The sequence below is a fragment of the Maniola jurtina genome, chromosome 16, assembly GCF_905333055.1.
Source record: "Maniola jurtina chromosome 16, ilManJurt1.1, whole genome shotgun sequence".
Classification (NCBI taxonomy): domain Eukaryota; kingdom Metazoa; phylum Arthropoda; class Insecta; order Lepidoptera; family Nymphalidae; genus Maniola; species Maniola jurtina.
Window position 1 is genome coordinate 2,629,884 of NC_060044.1, and position 26,684 is coordinate 2,656,567.

Sequence of the window (26,684 nt, forward strand, 5' to 3'; positions counted from 1 at the left end):
TTTAATGACTAATTAATAGTACCTAACAACTGTATCGTTTGTCGTCTACAATATGCTGGTAATAATTATAAGAATATAGGTACATATATCGATAAAAATAATTTGAATAATTCTTCAGAATCTGCTATCCTATTACAAATCTACAAAGAATACCACCGGTGATTCTTTGTATACTTTCGTCAAGTAAGTACCGCTGATGGGCTGTGTGGTTTTCGAATGACAACGTGATGTTAAGAGGGGTCTCTCCGTCACTCGCTCCATACAAACGTAGCTCCAATTTCATTTGATTATAAAGCAACCAAAGTCCATTAAATTTTGCAGACATATTCTAGAAACTAATATCTATGCCAGTGGTTTTCCAGATTTCGGTTAAAATATTCGGTTTCAAAGTTACGCGGTCTTAAAAATTCACATACAAATCTTTGAGCCCCTGTAATTTTAAAACTACATATTTTTAGAAAAATCTAAAACACCACAGGCACAGATATTAGTTTCTAGAATATGTCTGCAAAATTTCATGGACTTTAGTTGCTTAACATTCAAATGAAATTGGAACTACGTTTGTATGGAGCGAGTGACGGAGAGACCCCTCTTAACATTACATTACCAAAAATAGCGTACCTACAATTATTATTTATTGGTACATTTTGTTCTATTAATAGGACGACAATTGCTGCCATACATTTCTATATTATTTACAATGATGAGTCTAACTACGAATTTAAAGCTAGAAATACCTTAATAGCCGAAACATACAAAATAATGTTCTAATAATTTTGGTGTTAAAATTTGATACCTAATTTAAACTTGTAAAAATACCTTTATCTTACCTAGTAATTATGTTTTATCAATTTTAGAATACTTAATTATTAAAATATAAATAAATTTAGTTAGTGATAGACATTGGTAGTTTAGTAAGATTATGTAGTAGTAAGTTTAGTAAGTCAAAGTCACTTAGCTAGTCATTAAGCTAGCTATAGTGACTAGCATAGTCTTTTCCATAGATAAGACTGTGCTAAGTATTTTCCTGAAGGATAAGATCTGGAACGAGGAAATCAAGCAGGAGAACCAAGGTCAATGACATAACAAGCTGCAGTTCCAGCGAGCAGGTCATACTTCAAGCTTGTCGTAAGGACGATGGCCGTTGAACCGAAAAATTCTACATTCCTGAATTCGATTGATGTTATAAAGAGTGTGGCGCAGAGCGATTGAAAATGATGATATATGGCACGGTTGTTAAACACTTTTTTTTTCTTTCTCGTCTGGCTTTACAAAGATTAGCCAATGTCAAGTTTGTAGTTATTTGTAACAAGTTAGATATACTATACAAGTATGGACCCCGTCTGTGCTAGCGCTCGCCGACATACGCACGGCACCCCCTTAGAGCGCTTTCCAGTCAGTTTTAACAAAAAAAAAAAACACTCCAAAACGGCAGAGCACGCCCGCCAGCTAACACCATCACAGACGAAGTCCTGTTTAAACACTTTGCGTTGTGAACAACTTATTACGTAGCCACTTTCCTGATCCATTAATATCCGGTTTTTAAAATCGTAGCTTTTAGTTTCTGAAACGCGATCTAATCGCTAATTTTAAACTAAAAGTACTGTGCGTTCTTTCCTCCTTTAGTTTCTGAAAAAGCTGTAAGTACATTGTATATAGCTATAATTTATTAATTTCACTTTCACTTTGAAATTAGGTAGGTACCTATCATTAATGTTAATTTGTAACAGGGTGTTTCAGGCTTTCTAATCTACCTCGAGGAGCACGTTAAGCCGTCGATTCAGTATTAGGTATCAGTAGATAGCTTACGTAATTAATGGCAATCGTTAACGCCTGTTGGAAAATTATCCTAATCTATGGGCCCTGAATTCACACTAAAGGCTTTCTGATGGCAATCTATTTAACTGTAATCTGGTTGTCTTCCTTAATGTGCGTTTAATATGCTTTGAAGGAAATCTCGGTAATAAATTGGCACGAAACATTCAGCGTTATTATTCCATATTCGTTCTTCACTCGCATGCGAATCCTGAAGCGAAAGTCCGTGAACGGTGCAAAACATATTGTGTTGTTGATTCGCGCCGCGCCGTTTGCGGGCTTTTGCATCGCGATTCACACGCGATTGAAGAGCTGGATTAAAGCCGGCTCTACACTCGCACATGAAGTCTGAACTTGAACTGTGTTCTTCCACACTCGCAAATCTTCAGTCTTGTTCGTGACGTTGACGATGCGTTCACGTCACAAAACCGACACTGATCGGGGAAAGACGCGAAACGCGAACGCGAAGGCGTGAACAACATCTACACTCGTGATTCGTAGTTGTCGCGGGCTTTCGCGGTCGTTCGTTCCGCGAGTGTAGAGCCCACTTTATACGTATAAATTTATTGATACTAAACATTTACAATAAATATATTTTTCAAAAATTGCTGATAATAATAATAATAATAATGTAATGAATACCATAATAGCTCGTACACACAGGCTGCGTAAGCGTGGGGTAAGCGTAGACGTAGCGCGTACCATTGCGTTGTAATATATGGAACTGTCTGAAACATGGCACACAGCTTGCGTAAAGCGTGGACGTATTCGTAACCCGAAGTGTTAGGGGTTTACGCGCGCACTACACACGTGTACGTGTACGCAATTGATGTTAATCGGTCTTAAAGAATTACAAATGCGTATTAACACGTTTTAAGTCCAATAGGCATTCACCGGTGGCACTTGGTGTTATGGTTATAATGATTTTAATTTTAACCGATGTAACCTATGTGTATCGCCTTATAATGCAAAATGGGCTGGATCACGCATCGTGTTAAACAAACAATATTCTGATTCTGTTTTTGATATACCTTATATAGGTAGGTATCGTTTTAAGAAAAATGAACAACACAATTTATTTAATATTATTGAGTAAGTAATAGGTAGGTACATAGTTTTAAGCAAAACTTAATTAAATATATCAAAATTGACTTAATTATAATTTAAAACTTAATTAATTCGTGAATAATTCATAATTAAAAGTCATTATGGTTACCCGTAGCTTTTTACAAATGGACTAGTTTAGATTTGTTTCCATCACCAACCCTTCGTTAATTAACGCTATAGGTACATAACTTCCTTCTAGTAAAACATAAATTATTATTATTTATATGTAATTGATCATACCTAATTATTTTTAATTAAGTCTAATAATTCGTTTTATCGTTCCAGAAAATAGTTTATATATTTTACTATAATATTTTATATACTTTTCTTGGCACAGACATCAATATCACAGATCCTTGACGATAGCGTTCTTTCTTATCCTACGATACGATTCTTCAAAAATACAGCACCATCTTAACGCTAAACGCTCACTATGCAGGTATAATTGACAAAACACCAATCCACATGGTTTACCTAAATTATTAACAGGGCTCTCTCCGTCACTCGTTTCATACAATCGTAGTTCCAATTTCATTTGAATATTAAGCAACCAAAGTCCATGTTTTGCAGACATATTCTAGAAACTAATATCTGTGTCTGTGGTGTTTTAGATTTTTCTAAAAATATGTAGTTTTAAAATTACAGGGGCTCAAACAAAGATTTGTATGAAAATTTTTAAGACCGCGTAACTTTGAAACCGAATATTTTAACAGAAATCTGGAAAACCACAGACATAGATATTAGTTTCTAGAATATGTCTGCAAAATTTCATGGACTTTGGTTGCTTAATATTCAAATGAAATTGGAACTACGATTGTATGAAACGAGTGACGGAGAGAGCCCTCTTAATAAGAATTTCGATGATGATTAAATACTGGGTAGTTTATTGTAGTTTATAGAACAATAACTAACGTCTGTTTAATTCTAAATGGTTGCACATCAAAAATTTCGAACTTGCGTCTCAATTATAACAGTCGCAGAGTGCTGAACAAAAATATATACTTATTGAAGATTGTGGTAGTAGGCAAAGTGATATAATATTATTATATAATTGCATAAATAATAAAGAAAGAAAGAAACATTATGGCGCCACAGCCGCGCGTACGTATCTTGAACGCAATTCTGAAACGCAATTACGGTCCTCTCTACATAGTGAGCAAAGACTTTTGTTACTTTACTTACACTTTTACCTTTACACTTTTTTGTTCCTTTTTATGACTATACAGTTAAATATTTGCTAACTACAAGTTACCATCATCATGGTTGACACGTCTATCGTTCCGACACAAGTAACTTTTGACACTATCATGCCTCTGTTTAGACTCTGATTCGAAAAGTTTGCACATGACACTGTCCTTGGAAAAAATCTTCGACGGACTAAAAGTTTCGAGTTTGGTTTCAATTGAAAATTTTCTTTTCCTGCCTTCATTTAAAACACCACCTAGATCTAGAGAATAACTCTGTCTTATAGGTCTTTTGGTAGTTTTAACTTCAATTAAATCAATAAGGGCTTCGTCCCTTTGAATAGAATCTCTGTGCTCTAAATTGCTGCTATATACACCGGCTAACGTTTCTTTTTCATCACTATTTGGTTCTCTACTAAAGAGTAAACGTTCTGAATCTAGCATTGTAACTATAGGGGACGGATCTCGAATAGTTTTACATGATTCTCCGAAAACTAGGTCTAGTTTTTTATTACTTCCACAGCTTTCATCATCGTACATAGTGTCGCCTGATCTTTCTGCATCTGAGACTGTTTTGTTTTCTTGTATAGTGCTTAAGTCATAAGCTTTACCTGGATGTCTTCCGACCTCGTTCAGTGTCATTGATATCGATTGGTTATCTGAATCATCTGTTACTGTATTTCTATCCTTTCTTCTTGGTGTGCTGGACAACATTGTTTCGGAGTTGTATCGGACTGCGAATTCGTTGTAAGTAGATTGTTTGTGAGCTGGTGAGAGCATCGTGTTGTTGTAACATTTGTCTGTCTGCGAGCCTCCTCTCTTTGAGTGTATTCCGAATATTCGCTTTATGGATTGTCTGAACTGAAAATAAAAAGAAGTTTTTTCATTTATTTACTAAGCTTTCTTCGATGGTAAGCTACCGATATGATCTACACGATACCCGCCTGCCTGATTTCAACCCTGAAAACTCCTATAATTTTAATACTTATCAGTAAAAATTTTATTTTACTCTTTGAAAACAAACATTTGAGTAAGTAGGTAAGTAGATATCTGATCAGGTTCAGTGAAGCTACACAAAAGTAATAGAACTAACAACTTTTTATTACAAGTTTGAATAAACTAATCTTTTGAAATCTGCTAAAGTAAGGAACATAATACAAACTCAATTGTAAGTCGAACAAGTTTTTACAAACTTTAATACTTCACAGTTTAAAACGGATATTACGTCCATAGTTCAAATTAGCAAACTTAAAGGCGTGTGGGCGATCGAAGTTCGTGTTCACTTCACTAGATAATTGTTCAGAGCTTACTTAAAGTTAGGCGTCCTCAGCCTCCAACTAAAGATAAGGGTTTCTGGGCGCGATTGTGCGCAGCGCGTAATATACAAATTCAGAAGTTTTAGGCAAGTAGGTACCTACTATTGCAATATAGCGTAGCATTGTTTGGTGCGCCAAACGTACTACTTTTTAAGCTTAACGCCAATCGGCTTTACCTATACGCGCATTTTTTTCGTGTGGAAAATCCATCATGGACATCAGTTGTTATAATACATAAATTTTGAGATCTCACTCGCCATTGCGTCTCTATGCGTCAACTGTTATGTCAAAAGTACGATTTTAGTCTTTAACTAGCCGATGCCCACGACTTCGCCCGCGTGGATTTAGGTTTTTCGAAATCCCGTGGAAATTCTTTGATTTTTCGGGATAAAAAGTAGCCTATGTGCTAATCCAAGATATTATCTATCTCCATTCCAAATTTCAGCCAAATCTGTCAAGTAGTTTTGGCGTGAAGGAGTAACAAACATACACACACACACACACACACACACACACACACACACACACACACACACACACACACACACACACACACACACACACACACACACACACACACACACACACACACATACACACAAACTTTTGCCTTTATTATATTAGTGTGAATTAGTGTGATAGTGTGAAGTGTGATAGTGTGATTCAAAGGTGAACCGTACTTTTGACATGGCAGTTGACACACAGAGCTAAAGTGGCGATTAAAGTCACAAAATATACCTACACACTATATTTGTTCCTACCATTGGCCACGACTCTAATAACGAAGTTAGCTTAGCTTAGCTCGCGATGTGGCCTGCGCTTATCGTTATCTAACTCACCTGTGTGTTCATGCCGACGTATATCAGCGGGTTGTAGCAAATAGAGCTTTTTGCTACGAGCGCCGGTATAACACCCGCACCCGGAGATGTCTAAAACAATATTAATCATACATCGAATGATATTCAGATAAAGCTACGGTCATACTGTCCGAGATCTTCTTGGTTTTCCATTTCCCCTTTGCTTTTCGTCCCCTTTGCTCGGTATTGAGCATGTCTTATCAACGACACCAATAAGGTATTGTTTACTATTATAATTTGATAATAAATAAATAAATAAATAAATAAACTTTTATTTCAGGCCATTAGACCCATAATTGTGTTAGTATGACAAATAACTTAAACTATGTTAGTAGGTACTTATTTCTAGCTTAACAACTAATTCTATAATTAAAACTATAACTAAAAAGTCCGAGGGAGCCTCTTCATAATGACACCATCGCCCGCGCCGACTAGTAAATTTCTAGGTTAAAAAACCTCTCGTTGCCAAAAAATAATTGTAAACGAAACCCCAATGGTGTCGAGCAGTCATGTCCTAAGATCATGTGATGAGGAGATCTGAGAGCCAAGAAACTCAAAAAAATCGGATGTTCAAAACTTGGACGGCAAGACAAGATGAGATGCGGGACATGAATTCGAATGATATGAAAAGTCAGGCGATTTAAACAATTACAGATACAGGAATTTGTTATTTGGTCTAGATGGAACCTTATCATCGATTTTGAAGAAAACTAAAACCGCGTTCAAAGATCTTCAAAAATTTTAATATACACCTTAATATCAGAAATCGTACCCGCATTAACTTATTCTCAAAAAAATCTTGAGTTATTTTATTGTGGTAGTCGAAAGAGATATTTAATATCCTTATAGCGTAATTTTTAGGGTTTCATGTAATTTATAACAACTTAAACTTAGTTTTATTTACTCTGGTATGGCGGCAGTGACACAAATCATCGCGCGAGCTTCCACTCTCCTTTGTTTGGTTTACATTATACCAATTTCAGCCATATCATACCTATTATGCAAGTAAATAAAACTGAGTTTAATTTAATATCCGCCTCAGCTCTCCGTACCTACTTGTATTTGTGCATATTTTACGAAAAAGTTCAATGTAAAAAACTTTTTAACTACTTATAGCAATTCTTTGAGCTACTAGTTACTACACGAGTCGGGAAACTTCAGTTTACTCATGTTTTTGGATGCCAAGCTTTCAACCTTATGAATGTGATTGTCTCTAGGTAAAATTGTACCGATCTTATGTTTCAAGTTAATGCATCTTTTGAGGTAGGTTCTGGTACAGAAACCAAACAGTGTTAGATGGGCCAACACGATATCTAATTTCTATAAATTAGGTTGCGGATACGTCAGGGAGGTATTATCTCTCCGGGTCTATTTGACTTTTATATTATTAGCACTATTTTAGTACTCTGAATCAAATAAATGTTTAAACTCATCTGTAAAATGTACTCATGAAAGCTATGCTAATCTAATGAGTCCAGATTCAACTTTTCTGCCATATTCCATCACAGATTCCTAGTGTCCACCTCCCACCTCTATTATCAACGCTCAATCATAAATCTTGAACATCTATTTTCATTTGTCATCCAAATCACACGTGTCTGCATTTTAACACAATCGGATTTGGACAGTTGGAAGTAGCCGAAATATCTGTTACCAATTTCGCCGGAATACCATACTTATAAGTCAAACTAGTAAAAAGATTTAAAACGTTACTAAACAAAAAGTAAGTACATACGATTCTCTCATTCGCGAACTGCTCCATGAGGGCGAAGAGCGAGTAGGGCGTCCAGGCGACCGTGAAGGCGACGATCATGATAAACACCATGGAGGTAGCCTTCGCCTCCGCGCGGCTCACTCGCCCCAACCGCTTCGAGTTCTGTAGAAAATAACAAGAAATGTCAGATGTCTATACACTGCAGAAGTCCTATAATATCCTGTGTTGTATACATCGATGTATTTGGATGGGCCCTTCGAAGATAAAAAACGCGCTCAAAAAGTCAAGAGAAATTCCAAAAGTCTCTTGACTTTGTCAATGACGATGACGTAAGATTCAAGCGTATTTTTGCGGACGGAATTGTATGGGAAAGGCTAATCCATATACATCGATGGTTGTATATCGTAGATCTCGTATATACCATAATATCTTTAATCGGTTTAGTCTTTGACGTCAATTACTTCTTACAAAAGAAAAATCTGCGTTTTTGACCGTGGAACATCGCCTGTTAGTTGGGCTCAAATATCCAGAATTGCATTCTGAAACTGAATCACAAACTTGCCTCATCATACGTTTCTTAGAAATTCGGTCAGTCGCTCAGTAGTCTTGTGATTCACAACTAGTAGGTAGGTACTATGTCAAATATGTTGCTGGAAATCATAAATACAATTATTAATGGAAGAGGAAATGATGCTTATCGCATTTTATCATTCATAAATAATAAAAAGAAAACATTCAAATGAAAAATATTCAGTACAAATTGAATTATTTCCGGATCTGGTTTAAAGAGTTTGTGCGCCATTTGAATACGAAATACTCAGATGTTAGAACTCTTATCAAATCTTATTATCAAATCGAAAAGATTCTTTAACTTTAAACAAACCGATTGATTATCTTCCTAGCGCATTGAGCATGAAAATGTGCCATTTTGATTATTAGCTTTTATTTCTTGTAAAGTTGTACCGCCTAGGTACAATATACTACCGAAAAGTATAATATGTACCCTACGTATTTTTACGCTTCGGTCGGACGCAAATACATATTCGATGAACAAGTCACTAAAATTGTACTTTTGACATGGTACATAATATACGATAGGAGAACAATTAATATGGCAAGTGAGATCTCAAAATATACGCACTATACGTACTTGGAAACCTATCATAACATGCCAGATTGTTTTTAAGTAAAGCGTATTTGCTTAGGTCATCATAGGAGGTATTTAACAAGCCAACTCGTAAAATGAACCGAATACTAGTGTTTGTCCACACAATTTGTGTCGATTTCGCTATTTTTATTTACAGACCCTTTCGACGATAGACGCACCCAAAAGGAAGAAAACCAATAAAACTTATACAAACAAAACACAATATAATATGTTCAGCCAGCGAAATGTTGTGAACTTTCCAAGATCTACCCTCAATGCCACAGGTGGTGAGCGCTGTGGTTTATAACTGGGAGGTACCGGGTTCAATTCCCGGCGTGGGTTATTTGGTGGATTCTAGCCCAGTCTGGTGGCCGGGGCAAATTACCAACCTACCAGTAAAAACCTTATTTAGCGTTCAAGTTTGATATCGAATAAAAACCTATTAGCTGTATAAGGTTTTCATAAAATTGCTATACTTAGCTTTTCAAGTTATCTCGCTTCCACCTAAGACTTTACTATCATCATTCATCATTTACAAGGTGAGATTGTAGTCGAGGGCTTTTTAGAGTTCCGTACCTCAAAAGGAAAGAGGAAAACCCCTTATAGGATCACTTCGTTTTCTGTCTGTCTGTTTTTCTGTCCGTCTGTCGTGTCTGTCAAGAAAACCTATAGGGTACTTCCCGTTGACCTAGAATCATCGAAAGGCAAGTAGGTAGGTCTTACAGCACAAGTAAAGGAAAACATCCGAAAATCGTGAATTTGTCGTTATATCACAAAAAAAAATTAAAATGTGTTCATAAACAAATAATTAATATTTTCAATATTCAAAGTAAGATAGTGGGCTATCATATGAAAGGGCTTTCTCCTGTACATTCTAAAAAAGATTTTTATTTATTTTTATGCATAATAGTTTTCGATTTATCGTGCAAAATATCGAAAAAAATACCCGAGAACTTACGGAACCCTCGGTGCGCGAGTCTCACTCGCAATTGGCCGGTTTTCTCTTAACGTGTAAACAACCCTGCACTGCGAGCGATAAAGACAAATGTTTGTGTGAACAAATTAACTCTTACATTTTTTATGCTGTTTTCTCAATCAAGTACTTACTTCTAAGCTATGAATTCTTAATCATGTCTGTGAGGATAGCAAGTTGCTGCATATTTGATGCATTTCACATTAACTTAGTGCGCACGTCTTAAAGAGGCTCTACGCGTTGCTTTAGACTCTATTACGAGTTAAAGATTGACTTCCGAATTAAAGGTAGGTTAAGACTGAAGGAAGAAATATTATAATGTGGCTAATTTTGTTCAAGTACAAAATCTTGACAGGCCTAAATCCTTGCCTAAATCTAGTGCTATTCTTTTCCGTAGCGAGCATTACCAGAGTGAACTTGAGTGAGGGAACTCTCGGATTGATCCTGGATCGACTATATGTTCAATATCAGGCTAAGGGTGACGTGAAATCAAAGAAAATTAGGTGTTTATTAGGCTACCTAGCGTCAAATGTTGGGACATTTCCTGTCGTAACGTCGAAACCTCGACATCACCGGTAGGAAATGTTCGTGTGGTTACAGGTTCTTTAACTATCGTGAACTATGGCATTACGGCTTGGTAGCAATACCTACATTATATCTGGCATTTTAGTCTACTTCAGGAGTTGTGTACAATGGAATTTGCCACAAAAGAAGTCAGAGTCATTAATTAAAAAGTTCTAACTTGATAACTGTCTGACCCATCAACAGCTAACCCAAACCCTTGGACCTCACTGAAGGAAACCTTGGATTGGGATGCTGACGCCCACCCGCTCCGCAGAAGAACACAGAGGAGAAGAAGAAAGAATGCTCACCTTGTCCCGCACTAGAAATTTGGTGTGAACCTGTGCCGGTTCACCATCGGGACGTCTCAGTCGCATACGAAACCCGGCATCCTGAGACGCCCCATACCTGACGCGAACGGTACCGCTGGGTTTTTAGTGGGTATGCTGTAGCATAGCTAGTGAGTCCCATCATACCCGCTTTAGTGCGGGATGTGTAACTGCATTTTTACCAGCGGGAAAAACCATTGGACTTAGAAAGCTGACATTTTGCACAGATATGCCCTTTATAATGTAGACAAGGCACAGGTTCAATGTCAGAGATCTTTTATCTGTCTGTCTATCAGCCGCGACGCTTTGGCACGCTAGAGTTCAAGAAGTGCTTCAGGCTTTCCAACACTCAGTATGTGCTTATAGCTTAATACAGTGATTGGTCCACTTGTCGACATGAAAAAGATAAAGTTCAGAACTAAAACGATTTTTATGATGGACTAAGAGCCAGCGCGTGCCAGACCTTCGTTATTTTATAAAAGCTGTAAGTTTTGCACCCAGCACAGGGAAGAACAATCAGCGACTAAGAAGTTTGGATCATGGTAGCTTTATGAGGTAATAAAGATGTACATACTACGTTTTTATGGAACGAGTGACGGAGAGACTGTTAATGGGCCTTGGGCTATCCCTATCGTCGAATAAAAATATTTATTTTTATTTTTTACACTTATCTTGACGCAAATGTAAAGCGAGCTTAAGAAGCTTATGAAATATTCAGATGTGTAATCAAGAAAGCGTACCTATCGTTGGGTACCTAATTAACTCGATTACATACTCTGAAAGATTGAGGAAACTTTTAGTAGATGTGTTTGCTGAAATACAAGAATAGAACACACTTAAGTCAAAATAATATTAGATCGCTTTGTTGGGATGCTGTTCTGGGAAAAACAATCTGAATAACCTGAATTCTTAAGAACATATAGGGAGTGAACTCTTCCTTAATTTGCTTGTACTAGTGCATCGGAAACTGTAGCAGTTACTCGGTGAATTATAATGAATCTAATGTACCAATGATGCTGTCATAGCTGAAGTGATTATGCAGAGAGGTACTATTTGTCCCATTGCGTACGGGAACAGGATGTCTTCACCGAGAGCGTGTGATGTGAGCGTGTTCACCGACTGCTCGTGCCAGTTCACCGAACAAATGAGCAACTAAATGCAGTTGCTCGGTGAACTAAATGTTACTTACCCTTTTCATAGTCCTGATGATATTGAGATAGCTGAAGGTGATGACGGAGAGCGGCACTATCTGTCCGAACGCGAACGGGAATAGGATTATTTGAAGTATACATCAACTGCTTGTGCCAATTCACCAAGAAACTGTGTGCATTTGCTCGGTGAACTAAATGTAACTCACCCTCTTCATAGTCCTGATGATATTGAGATAGCTGAAGGTGATGACGGAGAGCGGCACTATCTGTCCCATCGCGAACAGAAACAGGATGTATGTGAGCGTGTTCACCGACTGCTCGTGCCAGTTCACCGAGCAAATGAGCAACTAAATACAGTTGCTCGGTGAACTACAAGTAACTTACCCTTTTCATAGTCCTGATGATGATGAGATAGCTTAAGGTGATGATGAAGAGCAGCACTATCTGCCCCAACGCGAACGGGAATAGGATTATTTGAAGTATACATCAACTGCTTGTGCCAATTCACCAAGAAACTGTGTGCAGTTGCTCGGTGAACTAAATGTAACTTAACCTTTTCATAGTCCTGATGATGATGAGATAGCTTAAGGCTCTTCAGAGCAGCACTATCTGCCCCATCGCGAACGGGAATAGGATTATTTGAAGTAAACATCAACTGCTTGTGCCAATTCTCCAAGAAACTGTGCAGTTGCTCGGTGAACCACAAGTAACTTACCCTTTTCTTAGTCCTGATGATGATGAGATAGCTTAAGGCTCTTCAGAGCAGCACTATCTGCCCCATCGCGAACGGGAATAGGATTATTTGAAGTAAACATCAACTGCTTGTGCCAATTCTCCAAGAAACTGTGCAGTTGCTCGGTGAACCACAAGTAACTTACCCTTTTCTTAGTCCTGATGATGATGAGATAGCTTAAGGCTCTTCAGAGCAGCACTATCTGCCCCATCGCGAACGGGAATAGGATTATTTGAAGTCAACATCAACTGCTTGTGCCAACTCACCAAGAAACTGTGTGCAGTTGCTCGGTGAACTAAATGTAACTTACCCTTTTCATAGTCCTGATGATGATGAGATAGCTTAAGGTGATGATGAAGAGCAGCACTATCTGCCCGAACGCGAACGGGAATAGGATTATTTGAAGTCAACATCAACTGCTTGTGCCAATTCACCAAGAAACTGTGTGCAGTTGCTCGGTGAACTAAATGTAACTTACCCTTTTCATAGTCCTGATGATATTGAGATAGCTGAAGGTGATGACGGAGAGCGGCACTATCTGTCCCATCGCGAACAGAAACAGGATGTATGTGAGCGTGTTCACCGACTGCTCGTGCCAGTTCACCGAGCAACTGTAATAAATGCAATAGAATTTCATAAAATTCTCTTCGACCTTTTGTCTAGCTAGGTACTATAGGTTGTCTATTATATTATAAGGTAGTGCAATGTTGACTATGCCAGTCTAAAAATTTCATATAGCAACTCTATGAAATTTTTCTCGTTATACACTAGCGCCGCGGAAACCGCGAAACATGGACGGTTTCGCGGCTTCGTTGCGTCCAGCTTTTCTATTTTTAATTCCACTACAAGTTAGCCCTTGACTGTGATGTCTTATGAATTCCTAAATTGTTCCTGCCGTAAATCGAGCCCGGGTCATCTCACTTATAAGACTACAAAACTCCTTATGTCGGTTTTATTGTTTGCGAATAAAGGGACTGTGAAGTTTTGTACAACTTTGGGAATGCAGGGACATAGTTGTTGCGCTTAGATCTTGCGGGAAACACGGACGGAATTCACGGCCACGATTCACAAGCAACGAAGACAGAACAAACATAACGCGCGTATACGCGTCTAGAATATGTTACGAAGGGAACGCTGCAGCGATGGAAGCCGAAGTGCGGCCCAATATTCACTTTTTAGGGTTTTGTATCTCCAGAGAAAAAAGGAACCCTTGTAGGATCACTTCGTTGTCTGTCTGTTGTGAAGACTGTGATCTGTGAAGACTTGTTAAGGGACTCAAAACCTATAGGGTAGGTACGTCTTGTTGACCTAGTATCATGAAACTGCAGGCAGGTAGCAATATTTTATAGCACAATAAAGGGAACCCGAAAACCGTGAATTCGCGGTTACATCACAAAAAAATCAAGAAACTGCTATTTCTTGAACTATATATAGCACGGAACCCATCGTGTTCGAGTCCAACTCGCACTTGGCCAGTTTTTATTGTTGTCTTTTACACAGAGTTTTGTAGAACTCAAGATCCCAACAACACCCTTGCCAGTTGCCATAGAACCCTTTCCACAGATTCCATTGGTAGAGAATACAATTTAATAGTAGGTACTTACTAACCTTGAGATTTCTCGCAATCTAATACACGTGGTCAAAAACTTGGCCGAACAAGTATTTCGCTTATAGCAAAATTCCTTCCCACTGTATTATCTTAGAAGAATTTCATTAAATTTCAACTCGGGGATCTTTCGCTGGTTATTAATTTTAGGATGATGGTTTTCTCTTTTCTCTTAATTTTGTAATAGCTAAGTTATTTCGATATTTCATTGTATTGCCTAATTTATGGCCTATGGGAACCATTATATCGCCATCATTATCATGATCAACCCATCGCCGGTCGGTGCACGTCTTTTTATTGTAGAAATATGTTTTAGTTTTGTTCTTGGTAAGTATGTACATAAATAAATAAATAGATTGCCTGGAAGAGCTATTTTAGCTAGGCCGCCTTCTACACAGTGCATTTCCAATAATGTACCTACCTAATGGATAATATGCATTAGATTAGGTACATGATTGGAAAACGAATCTTTTTGTAGTGTACCTGTATCTACCTATAATAAAGTCCTAAGTACATTTAGTATGCTTTAATCTGCATTTGGTCAGCGTGGTGTTAAGCACTAAGGGCAAACCTTTCTCATTCTGAGAGAATACCCGTGCTCAGTAGTGTGCCGGCGATAGGTTCTTGAGGATGATGATGACGTTTTCATTACATTTACTTGTACTAAGACAGTTCTTAAAATGTAGCTAGCTCCTTATTTTCATTATTTATTTTATTCAGATACAAGTAAGCCCTTGACTGCTGTCTCACCTGGTGGTAAGTGATGATGCAGTCTAAGATGGAAACGGGCTAACCTGAAAGGGGTATGCCAGTTTTTATTAATACTCCTTTGGCTTCTACGCGGCATCGTTCCGGAACCTCAGAATACATAATAGTACGAAAAAAATATAGTACAGCTGGAACGCTACATTGCTTGGCGGCACGGCTTTGCTAGTAGGGTGGAAACTAGCCACGGCCGAAGCCTGCCACCTTACCAGAACAGAAATTTAGAAATTATACAATTCCAAAGCCTGCCGGGAATCGAACCCGGGACCTACCACTAATAACACAGCGCTCCCGCTTAGGGAGGCCGTCAAACTTACGGTACTTGATAAAAACAATCTACTCGTCAAGTAAATCTCCAGGAAATGTATTGGAAATGTATCAATGTCAAATGAAACCATTATTTCCCACCCTCTACTGACATTCGATCCATAAACCGTGACAGACGACAAACAAGCTGTCGACGGCTGTCGGCGATATGCTTCAGATCCCTTATTGTAGTGCAAGAGATAGCTAAATTCGCAAAATAAGATGTGACACTAATTTATTACCTACACTGATGCCCGCGGCTTCGTCCGCGATGATTTTTTTTAATAATCCCGTGGGAACTGTTTGATTTTTGGGGATAAAAAGTTGCCTATGTCAATTATTACAGGGACGCAAGCTACTTCGGTATCAAATTCCATACCGTCACTCGTTTCATACAATCGTAATTCCAATTTAGAATATTAAGCAACCAAAGTCCATGAAATTTTGCAGACATATTCTAGGAACTAATATTTTTTCTAACAAAAAATAGCGAGGAAACGAGCAGGCGGGTCACCTGATGTTAAGTGATTAATGCATTTGCGGCACCAGAGGTACCGCCGATGCGCTGCCTGCCTTTCAGGAATTTGTTGGTCCGCCCCTTGGATAACCCCAAGTTGTAATCTAATGGGAACATCGCTGATAGGAGTTGATCAGGCTTCCAGGAGGTAAGAACTCCTATGGAAACTCCCTGCTTTTCTGGTTAAAACCGTCGGTCAACAGGATGTTAGCTATTCCTGCATCTTTCGTGAAGATCAATTCGGCAGTGAAAAATGTTACTTATTAGACGGACGGACACACTTTCGTATATTTTATAATCTTACTACAGGATAGTTTTTGTCAAACACTTTCACAAAATTTCCCATGGTCTCTCGTGCCACACTATAATCCGTAACATGGTTATACAATTTCACTTTGATCTTCCTGGATTTGTCATATCGAGCAACGAGGGGCTCTTAAGAGGGCTCTCTCCGTCACTCGTTTCCACTCGTTTCATACAATCGTAGTTCCAATTTCATTTGAATATTAAGCAACCTAAGTTCATGAAATTTTGCAGACATATTCTAGAAACTAATATCTATGTCTGTGGTTTTCCAGATTTCTGTTAAAATATTCAGTTTCAAAGTTACGCGGTCTTAAAATTTTCATACAAATCTTGGAGCCCCTGTAATTTTAAAACTACATATTTTTAGAAAAATCTAAAACACCACAGACACAGATATTAGTTTCTAGAATATGTCTGCAAAATTTCATGGACTTTGCTTGCTTAATATTCAAATGAAATTGGAACTACGATTGTATGAAACGAGTGGAAACGAGTGACGGAGAGAGCCCTGTTAAGTGAAGCGGTAGATATAATAAGCGAGCTTATGTACTGAAAATAAGTTTTACGAGATATTTCACTGCGGTTAATAACTTCATCTGGTGACAGAAGAGCAGGCTCATATTTTGAAAAGTGCCAAGAACACTTGCTTGGTTTCACCCGCTGGACAGCCAGGCTGATCCGTTGCGTAAGAAATGAGCCAGCCCTTCTATCACCAAATGAGGCTATTAATCGTAACAAAAATTTTGCATTGAGACTCCATGGCCCCAGGGTCTCCACGGCAAACGGATCCAAAATGTAACTAACTCTCTTCTGCTGAAGGTCCCAGTCTTGATGCTGTCTTCCTGATATGACACGGGGCCAAGGTGTCAACGCACAAGAATACCTAAATATTTTATATTTTATTCTTATCCAAACTATTTTTTAGTTTCTCCGCATTTTACGAGTACGTATACTTAATACAAAATCTTGCAAGTACGAAGATAATCTATTAAAGTACATACCTACCCAATAAAAGTTTCAGCTCAAAATTTAATATAGACAGAGTGGAGGGCTTAACTTTGAGGATCATGTTGCTTGCACGAGACTTTAATGAGAAGGTTTCTGTTATAACGAATTACTTACCGAGTTTGAATAGACTTTACTACTTAATAATAAATTATTATTATGCTTCAGATTTTATGATAAAACAACTTTAATCGCTGTTCCCGAGTTCTTGAAGATGTTCGATTTATGTCCTTTTAGCAAATAAAAGCTGATAATAGTTTAAATGCTGAAGACTACGGACATCGCAGCTGTACGAGAACTTAGGTTTAATTAGGTTACCAAGTGACGTAATGTTCCCAAGTGAAAGCTTACCTTATGTTAGCTGCTTCGTTGACGTAGTTACCCCATCCCATCAAGGGTGGAGTAGTTAGTGCTAAAGAATAAGCCCAAATGAAGACTACGGATACTGCAGCTCCCTTGGAGCTTAGATGCCTTGAGCTAAGCGGCCTTGTCACCATCAGGTATCGCTCGAAGGAGATTACTGTTAGAGTGGTGATGGAAGTTATACCTGAAACAAACAAGATAAAGTTGAAAACTAAAAGCCGACTGCGATCGTCTTAATAAACGCTAAATATCATAGTAAAATTGTTTTTCTGTCGCTTGGTATATTTTAATGTTGTAGGACATTAATATTTATGAACTTAGAATTTTTTCCTCTGTCATTTGACACCCTACTCGATACAATAGAAAAAAAAAGTTTGGAGACCCCCCCACTTTTTTCATGTAACATCCGTTAGGTCAATTTTTTCGGTATAAAATGTAGCCTATGTCACCCGGACCTTTATGACGAATCGATTGACACCTCATTCATCCAAATCGGTCCAGTAGTTTAGGCGCTACGGTGGAACACACAGAATCTGGATACAAACATACACACATATATACATAGACTGCTAAAATCATAATCCTTCCTTTTGGCTTTGCCGCAGTCGGGTAAAAATACGTTGTTAAGAAGGGAGTTTCCGAAATTTTGTAGCCATAGTCCATGTTTAGCATTGTAAAAAAACCCAGGTTGGTTTGCCGCGATTTCTAAATGCAATTTTGTAGCCGGCAGTTAACTGTTTCTATTTAGTTCACAACTCGGCGGAATTTGGAATTCTGGCAATACCAGGCGGCTGGAAATACTAAAGCGGCAATATCAGGCGGCTCAAGAACGTGCTCAAGAATTCGATACAACTTACAAGAGACGTGCGTTCAGCTGTGGACGTAACTGGGATGATGAATTATTTCAGTAAGTAAGTAAACAAAGTTATAAATTAGTCTCATTACTAATAATTATGGAAAAATAAAGCGAGTTAATAAAAACATGGTAAAAAAGAAAAGTTGAAAAAAGTTCGCAAACCTACCAACTTTAGTAATTTATCTTCATCATAATACAGTCAAATCAATCTTAATAGATAGGTACCTACTCGTAGTAAACATATTATAATTGTTTTACGATAGTATAATAATCCAATATTATGTTGACATAATTTTAGTACAATTTAAGTATTCTAGTATTTTGTTCTAGTATTCCGTATTAAAAAAGAAAAGCGAAACTTTTCTTTATTCAAGTCCTTTTGTCAGAGCTTCTACACGTACAGTCTGTAGGTCTAAAAATCTAGAGGTATAAACCCTCTCCGAGTCCAATATAACAATCTATATAAACGCTCTCCGAGTCTAATATAACAACGTATTCAGATAACTGTTGGGACTGCCTCGACAATGGTAGCGCGTCCGGTATGTTTGCATAGAACCATGTCAGACGGTTTCTTCGCAAACATACGGAAAAGGATCGCCTCAATTAAAAGTAGGTTAAAGAGGAGTCCCAACATTATCCCGAGGGTGATAACAGACAGGCAGGACAGCGTTTTCAAAGCGCACTGGATGTCTGCATTATGTTGTAACTATACTAAATACTAGCTGATGCCCGCAGCTTCGCCCGCGTGGATTGGTCAGATCCCCTGCAGCATCAGCATTGAGTAGTTGGACTCCAAATTTTTTATGAAACAATGTCGCAAAGTTCCTCTATCGATTAAAAAAGAAATGACGCAAATCGGTTCAGAAATCTCGGAGATTTCGGTGTACATAGGTAGAAAAACACAACTCCCTTTTTGAAAGTCGGTTAAAGAAGTAGCCTATGTTACTCCCTGGTCAATTCTCTACTTGTCTGTGAAAATCCCGTCAAAATCGGTTCAGCCGTTCCCAAGATTAGCCTTTTCAAACAGACAGACAGACAGACAGACAGACAGACAGACAAAAAATTTAAAAACGTGTGATTCGGTTATAGTATCGTTCAAATAACCATATGACCTTAATATGCGGTAGTTATTTCGAAATTATAGACAGACACTCCAATTTTATTTATTAGTATAGATTAACTACGAGTAACATATAATAAGTACCTATACCTTATTAACACATTATTTATAGTTACCTGCTAACATAGGTTAAGAGGGGTCTCGCCGTCACTCGCTTCATACAAACGTAGTTCCAATTTCATTTGAATATTAAGCAACCAAAGTCCATGAAATTTTGCAGACTTATTCTAGAAACTAATATCTATGTCTGTGGTTTTCCAGATCGGTTTCAAAGTTACGCGGTCTTAAAAATTTTCATACAAATCTTTGAGCCCCTGTAATTTTAAAACTACATATATTTAGAAAAATCTAAAACACCACAGACACAGATATTAGTTTCTAGAATATGTCTGCAAAATTTCATGGACTTTGGTTGCTTAATATTCAAATGAAATTGGAACTACGTTTGTATGAAACGAGTGACGGAGAGAGCCCTGTTAACATAGGTTAAGATGGTTAGGTACTGGCATAATATTGTCTGATAAATCAAAAGCACTTGAATAAAAACATTTTGAATTTGAATTTGAATTTGAAAAGATATTAGGTGTTATTATAATTTATATTGATATGCACTGTTAGAACTAGGTTACACGTCCTTCAAAACCATGTAAATAATATTATATGTTTATACATTCCTATTCAACTCGCAACGCAGCCAGCTTATGAAATTTTAGTCCATAGAGTAAGCTTTGAATATAAATTTTCTAGTGAACACTACACGTAGACGAGTTTGGCCTTGTTTACTAATTTGTTATTTAGGACACCTTTACACATCCCTTATTTGAGAAGTACATAATAATTTATTATCAAGTGTAAATTGACTTTCGCTCTAGTTGGAATTTCTAATCTTTCATTTAAGAGGTCCGTTCGTGGAAGTGACAACTCGTTGATGGGTAGAGCCTACAATAGTAAACAAGTGTAAATTAAAAATTTATAACACCCCCGACAAGTAAAGGTTACAGTAACTAGAAAAGAGCTGATAACTTTCAAACGGCTGAACCGATTTTCTTGGATTATAGCTAAGAACACTCTCGATCAAGTCACCTTTCAAACAAAAAAAAAAAACTAAATTAAAGTTTAGGAGCTACGGTTCCACAGACAGATACACACGTCAAACTTATAATATCCCTCTTTTTGGGTCGGGGGTTAAATAGTGCTGGTTCCACAAATGAAAGAAATACATATTTTATTAATATGAAAAAATATATTTTACTAGAGGATGCTTGGGACTTCGTCCGCGTGGATTTCGGTTTTTAAAGATCCCATGGGAACTATTTGATTTTCCGTGATAAAAAGTTGCCTATGTCAATTGCAGGGATGCAAGCTACCTCGGTTCCCAAGCAAATCGATTGAGCGGATGGGTATTTAGGAATCCCGTGGGAACTCTTTGATTTTCCGGGATAAAAAGTAGACTATGTCCATCCCCGGGATATAAGCTAACTTTGTACCCGTCAAAATCAGTTAAACTTTTGGGCCGTGAAAAGGTAGCAGACAGATAGACAGACAGACAGACAGACACACTTTCGCATTTATTATATTATAAGTAAGTATGGATATGGATTACAACAAATTGAACATTTGAAATTATTGAGTGGTGTCAAAGTGTAACGTCTATTTGCCACGTTTTGTTAACTTGCGTTCTTTTCTGTTTGTTTGTTTGTGTGTAATAAAAATAATTTCCCCTGAAAATGATAAATAACTTATTTTCAATTTTATTTCTCCAACATTTTCACGTTTATGTATGCAAATGAGCTGCGGGAAATTCATTTAAGTAAATACCCATGCTTTATTTACTAATCATATTCTAGCATGAGCTTTAGGCTGGGAAAAATCTAGTGAAAACGTGCACGGAATTTCACTGAAATATGAAAAACTTATTACTTCTTTTTCCCTCGAATGAAACCAGGTGTTCTACCACAGGTTTACGGCTCAACAGTAACAAGTGCTGTTCAGCTAATTTTTGATCCGTAGCAGCTTTATAGGCCTTAACTATTTTTCTCTTAACTTATCTAATCGTAAATCTTTCTCGTTTTGGAGCTGTTGTTGACCTGCTTACCGATACGCTAACTCAAGTGTCTAATACTGATGAATGATAAGCACCGGGCTCATGTGACATTTATTTTTAATCCATTGAAGGTTTTTAAAGAACAAGATATAATTGAAAACTAAAACCCGACTGCGATCGTCTTAGTAAACGCTGAAATATTTAGTAAAATTGTTTTTCTGACCCTTGGTTCATTTTAATGATATAGTATTCATGTATTTATATTCATGAACTCAGAATTTTCTCCTCTTTCATTTGACATCCCATTCGATACAATAACAAAAAAATAAATTGGGGGGCCCTCACTTTTTTTAATGTAACGTGCGTTAGGTCAATTTTTTCGTATAAAAGATAGCCTATGTCACCTGGGCCTTAACAACGAATCAATTGACACCTCATTCACTAATATGGGCCCAGTAGTTTAGGCGCTACGTGGAACACACAGAATCTGGATACAAACATACATACATAAATAGACTGCTAAAATCATAATCCTTCCTTTTGGCTTCGCCGCAGCAATGTCAAATGCGTTCGGTAGCTATCCGGATAAAAAGTAGCCTATGTGCTAATCCAGATGTCCAGGATATTATCTATCTCCATTCTGAATTGCAGCCAAATCCGTTCTGTGGTTTTTGTGTGAAGGAGTAACAAACATATACACACACACCCACACACGCACACATATACACACATACACACAAACTTTCGCCTTTATAGTATTAGTGTGAAGTGTGAAGTGTGATTGCCAGGAACACTTTCTTTTCTAAACTTCTTTAGGCGCAATCTAACTTTTTTTTTTAATAAATAAAATTGGAGTGTCTGTCTGTAATTTCGAAATAACTACCGCATATTAAGGTCATATGGTTATTTGAACGATACTATAACTGAATCGCACGTTTTTTAAATTTTTGTCTGTCTGTTTGTCTGTCTGTCTGTCTGTTTGAAAAGGCTAATCTTGGGAACGGCTGAACCGATTTTGACGGGATTTTCACAGACAAGTAGAGAATTGACCAGGGAGTAACATAGGCTACTTTTTTAACCGACTTTCAAAAAGGGAGTTGTGTTTTTCTACCTATGTACACTGAAATCTCCGAGATTTCTGAACCAATTTGCGTCATTTGTTTTTTAATCGATAGAGGAACTTTGTGAGATTGTTTCATAAAAAATTTGGAGTCCAACTCCTCAATCCTGATGCTGCAGGGGATCTGACCAATCCACGCGGGCGAAGCTGCGGGCATCAGCTAGTTTGTAATAAATGGCGAGATGTAAAATCGGATGCAGATCTACAGATGTGCCAAATGGGCAAAAACTACTTCGTAAAAATGTCACGTAGTCTGGAAAAGGATCTAAAAAATTCTGACGATTCCGTCTGGTGCTGCGGGTGCAATCCATTCCAAATCTTGACAGTTTTAATCAGAATTTTGTTTATTTATTTAACAGGCGACTCTAAGCCACTTGCTGACACAGACATGGATTTACATATCGCTGCTTCCTCCATACAAACGTAGGTACTTAGTTAGGTTTAGGTCCTCATTTGAATATTAACAAATCAAACGGGCTGGCTCATTATTTGCGCAACGGATCAGCCTGGCTGTCCAGCGTGAAAATGCAGGCATGATTTGTATAGTAATTAAATAAGGCTTTAAATTTTATTGTTATATTTTCAATTTATAAAGTTGCCTTCAAACTACGGAAATATAATCTAATATATAAATATCGCTCACCCTACTTTGAAATGTCACTGTTCACATTGAGATGTAATATTAAATTACATCTCAGTGTGAATAAATCTCAGTGTAGTGTGAAATGAGAACTAAAATTGTACTTTTTCATGATATTTGACACATAAAGTTAAATTGGCGCATAAGAAGTAATTTTTTACGCATCATACTTTTGGTGGCACTGGCACGGTACTTACATACTACATAGGTCATATACATCAATAAATTACGTGTTTTTTTTTTTTTTAAATTATATAGACTAGCGCTTGGCTGCAATCAGACCTGCTAGCAAGTGATGATGCAGCCTAAGATGGAGCGCGCTTGCCTAGAAGTTGCCTATTCACTTTTGACTTGAAGGTACCCATATTATAGGTAGAAGGGAAAGCTGACGCCGGAAGGGCGTTCCATATCCTAGCGGTTCGAATCAGGAAAGAGGAAGCAAATCGTTTCGTACGTGTTCGAGGAATGTCGACTACGTACGGATGCAGACCTTGACGATGCCTTGCAGTGCGATAGTAGAAAGGTGAAGGAGGAACCAGATCAAAGAGTTCTTGTGCACACTCTCCGAAATATATCCTGTAGAATACCGATAGACTGGCAACTTTAGGCCGATGTTCTAAACTTTGGAGTTTAGTATTCATCAGTGCTTCGTCACCAATGAGTCTTCTAGCTCGGCGATCCACCGAATCCAATGCTTCGAGCTGGTACTTGGCAGAGCCATCCCATAAATGGCTGCAGTACTCCATGCACGATCGAACTTGGGCTTGGTACAGGGTAAGAAGCTGTTCCGGCGTGAAGTACCGCTTGACTTTGTTGAGGATGCCAAGTTTCTTGCCAGCTGTTTTTGCCTTGGATTCGATGCATTGTCCAAAGTTGAGATTGGACGAAATGTTGATTCCAAGAAGCTCAACACTATCGGTAATCGGAACGGGTATACTTCGGAAAGTCGGAGTAAGTGGGAATGAACTCCGTTTCGCGGTGAATAAACACGCTTGCGTTTTGGTGGCGTTAAATTTGACAAGATTGGCGTCCCCCCAGTCGGACACCTCCTTCAAGGTCAAATCAACGCGTTCAACCAAGGCCTTTCTATGCTCTAGGATCTCAGCTCCACTTGCACGGGGACCGGATTAAATCTAAAATCCCCTTTTTTGGGTATTAGTCAACTTATTTACTTAGTTTTTACAGGTAACAAGTCCCCTGATACTCGTTTATAGCTTATTGACTTCAATGTCATCATGCGATGTAAATAAAATTACTATGATCCTGTATCAATTTGTTTAATATCCCCAGAGTATAAAAAATAATTTTATGCTGGTAAGTTTGTAGATTCGAATATTTGGAATTGCCTTGTTGCTAGATTAGTATTTGGCAAGTCTTGAGTTGAGCCAAAATTTGTTGAGTATTGCGGAGATAAAATTAATGATGAGATATTTTATTTTTATAATTATTATTGTAAGTACTTATATACTATATAAATATAAGATCGGAAGTTAAGAAACTGGAAACAGTTCAGTAAGCTAGCCAGGTCAACAATATAACAAGAATCTGTCCGAAAAACACGACAAGTTACCTACGAAGTAAATACTCGTAGAATACAGTGCAAGAAGCAAGTCAGGTCAACATGAAACCAAAAACTGAAAACAAAAGTAAGGAGTACTAAGGCCCAGTTTCCACCTAAGAGGACCGGAGAGGAGATGTGTTCAGTCGACCAATCAGACTCTCAATACATGACGTGAAAAAATTATCAAGTTCTCTTTTAAAAATCTCATTGATAGACTGAACACATCTCGACTCCTCTCCGCTTAGATGGAAACCGGAGCTAAAAACACGACGCCAGCTGCACCGCATGAGAGCTGGTAGACTGATATTTTGGTCGCAATGTGTGTGAATTCCATTTAATGATATGCGGGTGCCTAACTTTCTATTAGCTCGCCTCCATAAAATTTCAGCTATACCCTAGCTGGAATTAACAATTTCCGTGCTCTAGCGGTACCATATCGACCAATTTTTAGGGTTCCGTACTCCAAGATTGGTAACAGGACCCTTTTACTTAGAATCCGCTGTCTGACCATCCATCTATCTGTCAGCAGCGTCACCGAGTTCTAAATTTTCACAGAATGTGTAGGTTTCTATTGCCGCTATAACAGCAAATAATAAAAAAATCAAAATGGCCGCCATAAAATAAAAAAAGAAAAAGTTATTTCTTGTACCTACGAGGTATGGAACCCTTCGCGTGCGAGTCCGACTCGCACTTGGCCGGTTTTTCGTCTGGCATGATGAGTACACCGACCTTTGAAAATTATTAACCTTTTGAGGAAAGGAACTTTAATATTTATAAAGCCCAAATGGACCAATTTCTTCGAATTAGCAGCGTCCCTGGGGCGCCATGAATCGTGTATTGAAGTAAATAATGTATTGGCCATCAACATTTCGTGGTATTATTCCTGGTAACTTAACAATATTGAAGGCATAAATCATATAGAAATTGATTGGAGTAGCCTATTAGGATTAATAAATTATTAACTTGCTAAAAGAACGACCTGCGTTTCGGAAGGTCATAAGAATTAAAGTCATCACCATCATCATGATCACCCCATTGTCGGTTTACTACTGAGCACAGATTCTCTCTCAGAATGAGAAGTGTTTAGTTTAGGTTTTAATCTGCCTCGCCGGCAAAGTGCGGATTTGTAGATTTCACACACATATTTTATAGTTCGAGTTTGTATTCAATGATGGAAATCACAAACTTTGAACTCAGTTTTAGCACAGTTTTAGACCATTTCGCTTCGAAATGAGTTCAGTTTTTTTAAAATTCAGATACTATAATCCCTTGACTATAATCTCACCTGATGGTAAGTAATGATGCAGTCTAAGCACCCACCACCAAGAAGTATGACAGTTATTATTAAACCCACAACGCTTTGGTTTCTACACGGCATCGTGCCGAAACGCTTAATCGCTTGGCGGCACGGCTTTGCCGGTAGGGTGGTAACTAGCCACAGCCGAAGCCTGCTGCCAGACCAGACCAGAGATTTAGAAATGATAAAATTCCCCTGCCGGGAATCGAACCCGGGACCTCCCACTAATACGACACAGCGCTTACTACTGCACCAGGGAGGTCGAAAAAGTATTTTGATCGGACGTGTATT

The 26,684-nt window shown here is 37.9% G+C and overlaps 1 protein-coding gene and 1 long non-coding RNA gene across 2 annotated transcripts in view; one reads left to right on the forward strand and one right to left on the reverse strand.

Annotated features, from left to right (window-relative positions):
* Nucleotides 1-4,046: 4,046 nt before the first annotated feature.
* Nucleotides 4,047-26,684, reverse strand: part of LOC123873265 (parapinopsin-like) — a 50,884-nt gene continuing 28,246 nt past the window's right edge. Inside the window, exons 3-7 of the mRNA XM_045918048.1 lie at nt 17,744-17,939; nt 13,366-13,498; nt 8,015-8,155; nt 6,262-6,351; nt 4,047-4,967 (exon numbers count right to left, since the gene is read on the reverse strand). Of these exons, the coding sequence (XP_045774004.1) occupies nt 4,164-4,967; nt 6,262-6,351; nt 8,015-8,155; nt 13,366-13,498; nt 17,744-17,939 (1,364 nt within the window). The 3' untranslated portion in view covers nt 4,047-4,163. The remainder of the gene's footprint in view (nt 4,968-6,261; nt 6,352-8,014; nt 8,156-13,365; nt 13,499-17,743; nt 17,940-26,684) is intronic.
* LOC123873273 lies at nt 15,255-26,556 on the forward strand. Its single transcript, XR_006797651.1, has 2 exons — nt 15,255-15,296; nt 26,427-26,556. It is a non-coding gene; the product is annotated as an uncharacterized LOC123873273 (long non-coding RNA).